This window comes from Neomonachus schauinslandi, chromosome 5, assembly GCF_002201575.2.
Source record: "Neomonachus schauinslandi chromosome 5, ASM220157v2, whole genome shotgun sequence".
Lineage (NCBI taxonomy): Eukaryota > Metazoa > Chordata > Mammalia > Carnivora > Phocidae > Neomonachus > Neomonachus schauinslandi.
In genome coordinates, this window is record NC_058407.1 from 103,313,186 (window position 1) to 103,326,505 (window position 13,320).

The following is a 13,320-nucleotide window of genomic DNA, read 5'->3' on the forward strand; positions in this document are numbered from 1 at the left end:
CTTCCCACCCTCTGTGATGTGGCCTCTGCTCTACATTTAGCTATGGAGAGTCTGTTCTGCCAGTCTTTAAGTCGTTTTCTGGGTTATTTATACTGATGTGGTGTTACCTAGTTATCTAGTTGTATCCATGAGACGAGATTTAGGATCCTCCTCCTCTGCCATCTTCCCCAACTCAGACTTTTCTTTTTTTTAATTTATTCATTTGAGAGAGAGAGAATGAGTGGGGTGAGGGGCAGAGGGAGAAGCAGGCTCCCTGCAGAGCAGGGAACCAAATATGAGACTCGATCCCAGGACCCTGGGATTATGACCTGAGCTGAAGGCAGACACTTCACTGACTGAGCCACCCAGGTGCCCCTCAGACTTACTTTTTGAAAGTGTTTCTTTCGAGGGAAGGCCTGCTTTGTGAGCACCAGCTCTAGCAGAATTGTCTTAATACTGATTTCAAATGGGGTCTGGAATTCAAACTTTAGAAGGAGAGTCCCTCTGATGAAACTATGGATAAGCCTCTTTGTTAGTTTCCATGTTTTATGTTGACAAAATAATGAGAAGTGTAGATTTAAATTTTGTTGTATAGCTTGTACCTTTGATTTTTCAACCAACACTAGTTCATTAGTTGACTGAGATTTTAGTAGGTCTTTAAAAGTCGTTACGTATGAGTCCTTAATCTTGTCTTTAAGATCTGTTACCAGAATTGTATTTAGATCACACCTGAGCAACAACTCTGTTGTATATATAATAATAAGACCATATTTCTGGTCTGACATAACAGCAAGGTCAAGAATCCTGAGTTTGTAATTAAGCATTTGAGTCTAGTAAATTAATTTATTTGGGTATAGTAAGTTTCTGTAATATGTTAAATATGCCTTTTGAGTTTTATCCTGTAGGCATCTTGTTTTGAAGAAATCTTGATTGAGTCCCTGTTGTGTACAAGTACTAAGAGTGGTGGGGAAGAAAACAGAGTCTGTGCTGCTATGGAACTTATGTTCTAAGGGGGCAGACATCAGGGATGCAGCCCTCTTGATACAGATCCATCGTGTCCTGGTCCTTCTTACTGTATCTCCATATATGACATGCATCTGCCTGAATTATCGCACACTCACTACTCTGTGACAGCACAGCAAGAGAGAGGCAGGGACATCTCCATTCTTTGGCAGACTTTATGAGTAGCTCTAGAGGTGCTAGGTCTTACCTCTTAGTCTGTAAGGAGGGGTTTACAAGGGCCTCAGCATCATGAATCCTTTCAGGGAGTCTCAAATTTTTAGCTGAAGCTTGAATGGCCACATATCCATGTCAATCCCACCTGTCCCTATCTGACTGCTTTCATGTTCTTTTCTACCATCCCCATCGGTATTGTCATGTCAGCTACTGAATTACTATATTGTTCTACATTTTTCTTACAGCGGATCCCTTGCCTGGGCTTGAGGAGAAACCACCAAACATTGGTGCTTCAGAGGGGGTGTACCTCAAACAGCTACCTCACCCTACACCTCCATTGCAGACCGACTGTACCAGGCAGAGCTCACCACAAGAAAGAGAAACAGAGGGCCCAGAGCTCAAAAGCGACTCCTCAGAATCTGGAGACAACTGTAAAGCAACAAAGAGCAAAAATACCTGGCCCCTGGAGAGCAACTATACCAGCCCAGCCACCCAAGGTTGTATGCGAGACCTCTCCACTCTGGCAGATAGAGGGGCTCTACCGGAAAATGGAGTAATTGTTGAAGCATCCCCTTGTGGATCAGAGGGGAAGGGCCTTGGTGGTAGTGGTTCAGAAAAGCCACTCTGCCCCAGAGGCAAAACGCTACAGGAAGCCATGCCGTGTACAAGACAGAACCCAGCTACACCTCCCAACGCGGACCCCAATCTGATGGGAGGCACTGTAAGCCAGTTTTCCCCCTTGTACATGCCTGGGCTGGAATACCCAAATTCAGCTACGCATTACCACATCAGTCCAGGCCTGCAAGGTTTGGGCCCTGTGATGGGAAGTAAACCCTCAGTATCCCATCCTCAGCATTTCCCCCCTAGGGGCTTTCAATCTAACAACCCTCATTCTGGAGTCTTTCCCCGGTATCGCCCCCACCAAGGAATGAGGTATTCCTACCAGTCACCACCTCAGCCTTCATATCATCACTATCAGCGAACTCCTTATTATCCATGTCCACAGGGCTTTTCTGACTGGCAGAGACATCTTCATCCCCCGGGAAGCCCAAGTGGGCTCCCACCTAATCCCCCCCCCCCCCACCAAGGCCCCTCTTCTCAGATAAGAGCACCTTGGCTAATCTGCAAGGCTGTGAGACACTGAATGCTGCCTTAAGTTCCCCAACCCAAGTGGATGCGGTGGCTGCTAAAGTCGTCTCAGCTGATGGACAGAATCCTGGTCCAGAGGAAGAAAAGCTGGATGAATCTATGGAGAGGCCAGAGAGTCCCAAAGAATTTTTAGACCTGGACAACCATAATGCAGCTACCAAGCGGCAGAGCTCATTGTCAGCCAGCGAGTATCTTTATGGAACTCCTCCTCCACCTCTGAGTTCAGGGATGGGATTTGGTTCATCTACTTTCCAGCCCCATGGTGTGATGCTACAGACAGGGCCTCCTTACACACCTCAGCGGCCAACCAGTCATTTCCAGCCCAGGGCCTACTCTTCCCCCGTGGCTGCTCACCCACCTCACCATCCAGTGGCTGCCCAGCCCAACGGCCTCTCTCAGGAGGGCCCCATTTATCGTTGCCAAGAAGAGGGCCTGGGTCACTTTCAGGCTGTAATGATGGAACAAATTGGTACTGGAAGTGGAATAAGGGGACCTTTCCAGGAAATGTACAGACCATTAGGGTAAGATTACATTAGATGGTTTCCTTGGTTTTTGTTTCTTTTTTTCTGAGAAAAGAATAGATGTTAGTTTTAGAAAGAAAAATGGCCTTAGAAATGAAGGTGATAACCTTTAGTGGTCTAGGTCCAAGGAAGGCATGGGAATCATTGATAATTGGGGACTTAATGGAAATGTTTCAGCCTTAGAGTCCAATTTTATCTTCGGCATTTTCTTCCCTCATGAAAGTGAATTAGCATTTAAAGGAGTGTTTAGTTAGATTTTGAGACTGGAAACTTGAGAGCCATAGGCAGAGGTGTCAGCATTGCTGCTAATAAGTTCAGATATTCTGATCAAGGTAAAATAGGTCTCTCTCAAACCCTGAGGTTGTGGGAGATCATATGTAATGTTCAGGTTTTATCCCTTACCTCTCATTTCTTCCCTTAACACTGAATAAAGAAACAGGTTCATCTAGAACTAAAACAAGTCAAATACAGTCCCCATGAGAATTCTTGCAAATGGTGGAGTTTTTAAGACTCAGTGAGGTGATCTGTGATCCAGGAGATTTTCAAATTAATAATACATAAAAGATGGTTAAATAAAGTTGTTTACATTAAAGTTATGAAGCCTTATCATAAAACCAGTACCATCCAACTTAAAAACTAATGTGCCCCTCTTCAGTGCCGGCCTAAAACCGTATCTCCAAAACCTCTTCCCCATTTAACATTTTGACATATTTTTTTAGACCTCACTAAATATGTTTATGTTTTGTTTCTCTGTCTTTTCTTTTAAACCATTGGGAAGTAAGTTGCAGACTTCATGATTGCATGCATCTGCTAGGAATAACGACGTTCTCCTGGAGCACAATCTCAAACTACTATTCCACCCAGGGAAAATAACACTAATAGTGTTTAATATAGAGTCCTTATTTAATTTCTCCAGTTGTCCCCAAAATGTCTTTTATAGCTATGTTTTTTTGTCTTATCTTATTTTTTTTTCCATCCAGGATCCATGTAAGGGTAATGTATTTACATTTGGTTCCTCTGTCTAGTCTCTTAATTTACATGTGTTCTATCATCGTTTTGTTTCATTTTGTTTTTCAAATATTCGAGGCTAGTTCCCATGTACGATGTCCCAGATTTTGATTCTTCTCATTGTTCCCTCATGTTTGAAGTCCAGTTAAACACACGTCAAGAACACTACCTAGGCGGCGTCATGTACTTACTGCATCACATCTGGAGCACAAAATGTCGCTTTGTCCCAATACTGATTCCAAATTTGATTACCTAGATAATTACGGCAGTATCTGCATGAGATTTTCATGATTAAAGTATCTCTTTCCTTTCTAATTAATATATCTTCATTAATTCTTAACTGTTCTTTCTTGTGGCTATAGGATGCAAATGCATCCAGTCCAGTCACAGTCCTCGTTCCCAAAGACCCCAGCACCAGCAGCATCCCGGGAAGAGCTGCCACCACATAAGCCCCCAACACTTCCTCTTGATCAGGTAAAAATTACCAAAACCAGAACTTTTGTCATTCTTCCAGGTGGCAGGAAATAGTTCATTGTGAGTTTATCGTGATTCTGAGAAAATCTTTTAAGGTGTCCTTTTAATAAAGGAACTTGAACTGGAAAGTGCGTCCTGTCCTACTGGCAACCAAGTAAAAAGGGCCACTCAGGCCCTGTGCTACCAGTGGATTCAGCAGTGGGAAAAATCAAGAGAAGACCGAAGTAGTTTCTGTATTGTTTCCATGTGTTTCTCTTCTTGTGGTAACCAGCTGTTTGGGGATTGTTCAAGACTCATGTTTCCAAACTGGCCACTATCATTTATTTTGATATGATAGCTTTGTATTTTTTTATCCTTTTCCATCTATTTCATCTGAGAGAGACAAGGCAGTCAGGTTTTTAAAAATAGCTCCCTTCGAGTGCTGCTTTTGTGCCGATTACTGTGTTCTGACTCCCTCCACGCACTATCTCATTCCTCTCTTCCCTGACCACTGTGAAGTAATTGTCATCAGCTACATCAGTATGGTTCCCTAATGTGCAGGGAGTCCTATCGCACCTGAGTGATGAGTTTGGGATTTGCATGCAGAGGTCCGGAGCTTGAGAGCCCACCCTCTGGAAGTAAACTGACAGCTGAAACAAAACCAAGCCATTTTCTCAGTTGGAGAGGAACATGTACAGCTCTTTGGCTTATTGAATTACTTTAAACAACACAGTTGTTAATTTTGTTTAAATTGTCTTTATTTGCTTCTCTCAGAGCTAGTCCAAGGAGGAAATAAACCCCAAGGAAACAGAAAGCTGCACATGAAGACTGGAACATGGAAAATTTAGGGAAGCGATCCCTGCCCACCTCTATTCCTGTTAGCCTGCCACACCCCTTCACAGTGCATCCCATCATGCCGTCCAAGAGCTGGAGCCATTCCCGGAGCCCTAGAAGCATACTCCTTAGACTAACACCAGCTTTGCAAAGGTCCTTGGTTGGGGATCTCTTGTATGGCTGATGGTCAAGAACAAATGAACTGAAATTAGTGATGGCTTTTCTAAGTCCTGAGACTCTTGTTCAGGGAAAATCATCTTAAACTTGGGGGAGAGGGTCACACTTAAGAATGGAGTGGTGCTTGTAAACTTTCATGAGCAGCTAAACTCAGGTATATATTTGGGGAAGGGACTACTTGTAGTATTAATGTGTTTTGGAGCTGGGTCCAGTTTACAGAATTTTCATGTTGCCTTTTAAAAATAATTTTTGTTGTTGGTGGTGAATGTATTGTACATAAGTGGGAAGGGTGGGTGGGGATGTGGAAGAAATGGAAGTCCTAAGGATGGTGGGCAGGCAGCACTGCAGTGATCCTTATCTGTTTACAATCATGTCACACTGAATACTTTTGGGAGCTGGAGAAGAGGGTAGGAAAAGTTTACTGTAGTAAATTGTCACTGTTTCCTCAGTGGTTAACCGTCCTTTGTTCGTTAAGGGCCTTCTTTCCAGTCAGCCTGAAAGGTACCGTTGCACTGCCCCGATTGTTGAGTTTCTCAGTTTGGAGGCAGAGCACTCGCACACGGCCTACCAGAAGAATCAGCCTAGAAGACAGGCTGCCCTCTCATCCAGTGGCCCAAAGCCTGGATTTCAGAGAGCAGTGCCCTTCGTGATTTGCCACCAGCCCTACCAGATAGTTGTAAACCAGTATCAGGAATTGGGATCACTAGAGTGTTTTGCTTATTAGAATATAAAATGAATCGTCCTCTTCACAGACCTGCCGGGACTGTGATCTGATAGACATCACACAAAGCTTTCTGGCACGAATCACATTTTGTGGAAGTGACTACTCAGGTTTGTATATGTTAGTATCAATAAAGAAATTGCACAGTTTTGAATAGGAAAAATGTATTCTATAGATTTACAATTTGAATTTAGGAATATCTCAGTATATATAGTTTTAATTCATTTTAAGTGAATCATAGTAAAATAAGTCATGGTGATTTAAAATAGCTTTCAGGAATGAGTTCTTGGAAATCATTTGTCATATCTGTGATAGGAAGCAATTTTACAGTATTAAATTACTTTTTTACAGTTTTAGAAGTGAATTACACTGGATTGTCCTTGTTTAGCATTCTGTATTTGATTTTAGCTGAGATGCCACCAAAGTTAGGACTCCTATGTTTTAAACTTTTGAATATCCTACAAAGAAAAAAAAAAAAAAAAACTAAGGAAAAATGCCCTGAAATTAACAGATTTTTGTAAAGAATAGCATATTTTTAAGCATGCTTTCGGGATAGTAGAAAAGCCTCCATATAATATTAATCTGCTCTAGTTTCTTACAAATTCAGCCTTGTGAGGGGCCGTTAGAATCTTTCCCTCCAATTCCAGCATCCTTGATGAAACGTGGAACTATCATGTTTCAAGTTTGCTATGCTATGCTATTTAGGATAAGAAACAAATTGGAAATATCCATGTTATACAGATGGAACACAAGACACCAGCTCCAGTGTAAAGAAAATTCATACAAATAAGGGAATGCTTATTGACCTGGCGTTGTGGCTTATGGCTCAGGCAGGATTGAGAGTTGTGTAGGAACACAGGAGCCTTTAAGATACGGTGCACAAAAATACAAATTCTTTTTCTCTAATAGACTCCAGTTTTAAATTTGGTGTGCTTTTAAGTGGAATGAGTTTTGAGGCTGTGTTCTCATTTGGTCCTGATTCTGGTTAGAAAGCTGTCACTGGCATGATCTGGTTTGGAAGAGTGAAGACGTCCGCGCTGTCCCCGTAGGAAGAACAGATCTGATGATTGAGCTCTTGAGCTAGTGTAAGTTAACATGGCCGATGCATTACTCCTTCTGTTTTTGTGTCTGTGTAGAAGCAGGGAGGAGAGAAAGACCACCTGGCCTTGACAGCTGGCTCGGGTCTAGTTAGAGCTGGTCTAGACCCAGAGCGCTCTGCCACTGACAGCCTTTCTCTTCTCAGTGAAAGTCGGTGTGAGTGACAGGCCTTTGGCTGCTGCCTGACTCGGAGCACAGTGGCCACAGGGTCTGTTCCCCTGGCGCTGAGGTTGGAGGTATTGCTTTGTGCTGAAAGACCCTGGGGCGTGTGTAGGAGTGGACTATAAGCAATGGTTGGGCTGATCTGTGCCCTTTCTCCTTCCACCCTGCGTGAGTAACCTTTTCTCCTCGCTCTCCCAGCCCCTACCCCCTGTTACCTGTTGCTAGAGAAAAGCTGTGAACAATATAGGAAGAAATCAAATGCAGAGAAATGAGAAAATGTTAAGGAAGAACAGTATCAAGGACTGAACTACTGTATCATCTCCTAACACTGGGAACAAGGGCAACAGCAGACTCGGCAGCCTTGTTGCGTCCCATGTGGGAACTGAGTCGTGCATTACAGCCCTTGTCTGCTATCTCCTGAGCTTTTACTGGTCTTTGAAGCCCAGATCTGCTACAAGCAGTCAGGAGCTGCAAGAGAACACATGTGACCGTTGAGCTGCTTGATGGCTGATCGCTCTGCCCCCAAGCACGACCTTTTCTTCTCTCCTGTTTTTCTCCTCTGGCAATTCTCTTCCCACGTGTCTTAAGCAGATGCACATGCATTTGCCGTCTTGTCCATGAGGGGATGGTGGTGTGTGATATGTTAAAACTAGAAAGTAGTGCGTGAGGAGGTCCTCAAAATGATCTGCTGTCGGGCTAGGAGGACTCTCTCACAGTGTCCGTGGGCCGGCTCTTGGGAGTCCCCAGGAGGGGGTAGCTGGGCTCCACGGGGAATGAGGAAACTCACACTGGTTGGATTGAACAGTCCTGGCTAGCCTTTATTAGAGTTGTTATTAAGTTAGGATCTTTTTTCCCTAAGACCCAGGAGAAATAAACAACCCAGAAAGAAAAGTAAAGCTTTTTGGAAGGTTTCTGGTTTGGGTTTGTTGTTTGTTTTTTCCCTCAGAGTCTGTTCTTTTAAAAAGTAGCTGTTGGCGGAAATTTATTATGGTAGATGCATGTGAAGAGTAAGTAAGGGCAAAATGTGCAGATTCTTTTTCATATAACTTCTTCCATCCTACCTTCTAAAAATAAAATTAAAGCCACTCCGCCTCTCCTTAATCACGTTTGTTTCGGTTCGGGCAGTGCACATGAGCTGCTGCTTCACGATTCTTTTATTCTCAGTGAGCCCAAGTGAGACTGCTCTCAAGAGGCAAAACTCTGTCATGCTCGTCTTCTGAAAACGTGAAGACCTGCAGGGTGTGTGTGCACCTTAGTTCACTCAGACCCCAGCTTTCAGTGTCGATTCACCGTGGCCTAGTGCTCAGACCTTGAAAATGTTTCTCGTGACCATTAGGTGTCGTTACCCCATGGCATTTGTCGGCTGTATTATTATTTATGGTAATTCCTACTGGAGTCAAAGAGGATGCTAAGTGCTGTTCAAAACACACAAAATCCCAGTGTTACAGTCATCACAGATGTCAGAAACAAGCTCTCAATCCATACGACTTGGTTGAATTTTTCTTCCCTTTTTGAAATTCAAATTTATAAATAATATACTGCTCTTAAACCCCAATCTGAAATTTCACAGCAAGTCTTAACCCAGCAGTCCCAAGGCAAGGGCAGTTACATAGTGTCAGAATGCTTTCAAAGAAATGAAAGGCTTAGAGTTTTCTAGCATTATTGCTACCTGCCCCCACCCGCCTTGTGACTGTCAGTCCATTCACCCCTGCCAGATACTGCATGGACCTCCAGTGAGGAAGTCAGCTCTGTGTGTGTGTGAGTCAAGGACTCTTACACCTCGGGGGTTTCTGGAATGCAGTGTCCTGGCTAATAGTTTTCTGTTCAACATTCTAGTGAGAATACTGGGAATTTTGGTTGAGCATGAAGAGGCTTTTATTCCTGGGCTCACATCACAGTCTAGGAACTAAGAATGTGATTGAGATTTGCTGCATGAGAAGAAACCGCTTTTCCTTTTTTGGTGGGTTGGACTTTCTCTGTAATATGGAGCCTTAGGACACCAAGCCTTGCCCTGTTTTTCATTTAGGAAAACAACCTGAGTGAACATTTTTGCATCCCATCTCTCATATGAAGCTGTGACACAAGCTTTGTCTTCAGGTTGGGTGTTTATCTGTCTGATTTGTAGGCCTTTGCTAACCAGAAATTTAGAGGGGCTGTCCCCCCAGCTAGTCTTTGTCTCTCACTGTGTACCAGGGGACTGACTGAACTTTTATGTAGAAATGCCTAATAACCAACTGATTGTCCTGCATGTGTTTTTGAAAAGGGTGGGATGGGGTTGGGAACAGGGGGTGTGGATATTGAGTAAGTTATTGAAATGCTGAACCCCGTTCAGTATCCTTCGTGTGACCCCTTTTCCCCAGCTGGGACTCGGGTACCTCACTCTCCTGCCTTGCACACAGCTCCTGGGAGCCCAGGCCAGTCTCCACCAGCCTGCGGCACACAGTGTCAGGGATTCTTTGCTCCTGCTGCAAAAGCCGTGTGAACTTTCCTGGCCAGTACTGGAAAGGGGAATGCTATTTATTTTTATATTGTGTATATTTTGTCGTGGTCTGCTGATTCCCTGTTTCACTGAGAGCGACACTTACCTCAATAGTTAGTTCGATATTGTGTGTTGGATAATTTTTTAAAAGAACTTTTTAAAAAGCTTTTTGATCCTCAGAGGTCTGTAGATTTATTTCCATATGAACTGGTTATTTTGTATAAAGTACATTCTTAAAATAGCAAGGTTTTGATATGTGTGAGTTGTGTGTGTCCACGTGTCACTTTTATCATCGGGACAGAGGTTTGAACTAGGCCCCAGCCTGTCTCACCTGGCTTCCTCAAGGTGGGTGGGTGGTGTAGGGGCAGGCAGCGGGAGCGTGCCCTGTGCAGGCGATGGTGGAGTGTGCTCTGTGGAGAACTTCAGAACAGTGCTAAAACTGACTGGCCATTCCACACAGTGTCAGGGATAAAGTACTCCCCAGCTGGCCCACTCCCAGTACGACCCACACACCCCTAGCCCTTGGTACACACCTTTAACACACTTGTATATACTACTTTTGCTCTCCTTCCAAAATCTAGGATGGACTAGGGTCCAGGAGGTAAAGAATTCAGCTTATAATGAGGGGACACCAGGCAGCTGGAGCCTGGGGCCATGAGTGAATTACAAGTGGTCAGGAGTGGGAGCTACAAGGCTAGGTAAGCAGCTACTTTGTACCTGCCCAATTTATTTAGTTTTTATTTCCAGTTCCTAGGAGGGTTTTTGTTACAGGGGAGAAAAAAGAATAGATAAAGTGACCATCTTGGGGCATCTGACTGGCTCAGTCATGGAACATGTGACTCTTGATCTTGGGGTAGTGAGTTTGAGCCCCACTTCAGGTGGTAGAGCTTACTTGGGGAAAAAAAAAAAGAAAGTAGCCATCTTATTATCAGTTGGTTGTAGTTCCAAGACACCAAAATTTCTGGTCTTTTTTATGCTTAATTGGCCTTGTGAAAGTAATCTCCTTCTGGAAAAATTCTACCCCAAATAGTACCAATTTCCAAATCTGTGTTCACTCAGGTTTATCACTTTCTAGGGCAGTGACAGATCCCTTTTGACCTCCGATTGTGTGGTGTTAGATTGTCCCTATTTTTTTTTTTTTTTAAGATTTATTTATTTGAAGGGCGCCTGGATGGCTCAGTCGTTAAGCGTCTGCCTTCAGCTCAGGTCATGATCCCAGGGTCCTGGGATCGAGCCCCACATCGGGGGTCCCTGCTCAGCGGGAAGCCTGCTTCTCCCTCTCCCACTCCCCCTGCTTGTGTTCCCTCTCTCGCTGTGTCTCTCTTTGTCAAATAAATAAATAAAATCTTTAAAAAAAAATTATAAAAAAATAGTAAAGATTTATTTATTTGAGAGAGAGAGCTGACAACTGGGGGAAGGGGCAGAGGGAGAGGGAGAGAAAGAACCTCAAGCAGACTCCCCGCTGAGCACAGAGCTCAGTCTCACGACCCATGAGATCATGACCTGAGCCGAAATCAGAGTCAGACGCTTCACCAAATGAGCCACCCAGGCGCCCCTAAATTGTCCCTGTTGATATATTATTATTGACTAATATGTTTATAAAAAATCAACTTTAGGGCGCCTGGGTGGCTCAGTTGGTTAAGCGACTGCCTTCGGCTCAGGTCATGATCCTGGAGTCCCGGGATCGAGTCCCGCATCGGGCTCCCTGCTCAGCAGGGAGTCTGCTTCTCCCTCTGACCCTCCTCCCTCTCGTGCTCTCTCTCATTCTCTCTCTTGCAAATAAAAAAAAAAAAAAATCAACTTTAAGTGAAAATCATTCGTAAACCCCAGATTTGACAGGATGCTGGTTAGATGGTGTTTCAGTGTCTCCTCCTGCACTGGAGGGGCAGTGGCCGGTGGGCCACTGCTCTGTCCTGGTTCTCTTCGTTGTCATGCCAGTTGTGACGCCGGCCTGGTCAGCATCAGCTCTACCCGCAGTGCGTATTAGTATCACATCCTTAAAATGCATGAAAAAATTGATTTCGGGCGCCTGGGTGGCTCAGTTGGTTAAGCGACTGCCTTCGGCTCAGGTCATGATCCTGGAGTCCCTGGATCGAGTCCCACATCGGGCTTCCTGCTCAGCAAGGAGTCTGCTTCTCCCTCTGACCCTTCTCTCTCTCATGCTCTCTGTCTCTCATTCTCTCTCTCTCAAAATAAAAATAAAATCTTTAAAAAAAAAAAAAAAGAAAAGAAAAAATTGATTTCTGACTTCTTGATTCCCAGCTGCAACCACTCCTACTGTGACATGAAAGCCAACATTTTTTAACTGTTTCAGCTAATGATAGGGTTTGATTTATTTTGTAATAGGAACTTAGGTCTTAGCTGAGTGCCCTTTAGGGTGTTCCCAAATTTATCTCCTTGGGACCAAAACAGAGTATCTTGCACAGATCAGTTCTGTTCCAGAACTTGGTACAGTGGGCAGTGTTAATCCAGCTCTATTTTTGGAGCTATTATTTGACATTAACACTTGTTAAGCCCCATGGGTAACAGCTTACACAACAATCCCCCTACTCGGTGAGCCGCTTGCTTCAAATTGGAACATGAAAAGAAAGCTGGCAGGGAAAGATTTAGGGAAAAGGAAGGAAGTCACAAATTGCCAATGAGGATTAGTCTCAAAACTGTGGAACTCTCCTTTTTGACATTTGGAAACATCCGTAGTTCTTCTCTTTTTAAATGTTAATGTCTTCTGTCTCTAAACCAATTCCTGTCATTGAAGAAGGAAAGGGATCTTAATTTTATAAACAAGTAGCCCCTCTAGGGGTTCAGTTTTGCCGTAATCTACATTCTCTTGAGAGTTGTATTAACAGAACTGAGAAAATAACCCAGGGTTGGGCTCTTTCGGAGGTCGACCTTCACCCTGTAATCTTCCTGGAGAGGTGAATGGCTTGTGTCATTAAATTGTTATGCAAGGGTTGCCTTTGGAAGAAATGCCATTGGACCTTTTCCCGGGGGGGGGGGGGGGGGCTGGATTCTAGGCCAACTGGAAATGAGGCTTGGGTTCTTTGTAGATGGGCCCTGCAGATCTGTTTCCCTGGCCTCATGGTTTTCCCTTGGGTTTTTTAATGGAGAACATCTGTGTATCTGTTTTAGTCCCCTTTCTGCTACCAATGCTCACTCCTTTAGTTTCCTTGGGTAGTTCTAGCAAAAACCTCAGTGTGAAGTACTAGCCAACAAGGCAGCTGGAAAATCCCCAGATTTGACTGTTGTGTGCTGAAATCCCAACCCCTTCTGCTTCCATGACCTGCATATAAATTCAGATCCCCTCGAGAAGTCGTCAGGTTTGGAAAAGCACTACTTGCTCCTAGAATCTTGGATTTGAACCTCATCCTGGACAGTGAATGACAAGGGAGGAGTAGCTCTATTCTAGCCAGTTAAACGCTAAATAGAATTTTTTAAAGCAGTGGAGTCAGTTCCTTGGATTGGATTCAAGGTTTTTGCATTGGGGAGGAATTGAGTCTGTAGTAGGAAGGGGCAGAGACATTCAGCTGAAGCCTGGCCTGTGTGTGCCCCAAGAACTAAGATGA

General features: G+C 44.0%; 1 protein-coding gene across 1 annotated transcript in view; it reads left to right on the forward strand.

Moving 5' to 3' along the window:
- Nucleotides 1–5,198, forward strand: part of LOC110580898 (cat eye syndrome critical region protein 2) — a 172,537-nt gene extending 167,339 nt beyond the window's left edge. The window contains 4 exon segments of the mRNA XM_021690584.2: nt 1,401–2,219; nt 2,222–2,825; nt 4,196–4,307; nt 5,061–5,198. Coding sequence (XP_021546259.2) covers nt 1,401–2,219; nt 2,222–2,825; nt 4,196–4,307; nt 5,061–5,066 — 1,541 coding nt within the window. The 3' untranslated portion in view covers nt 5,067–5,198.
- The last annotated feature ends 8,122 nt before the right edge of the window (nt 5,199–13,320 follow it).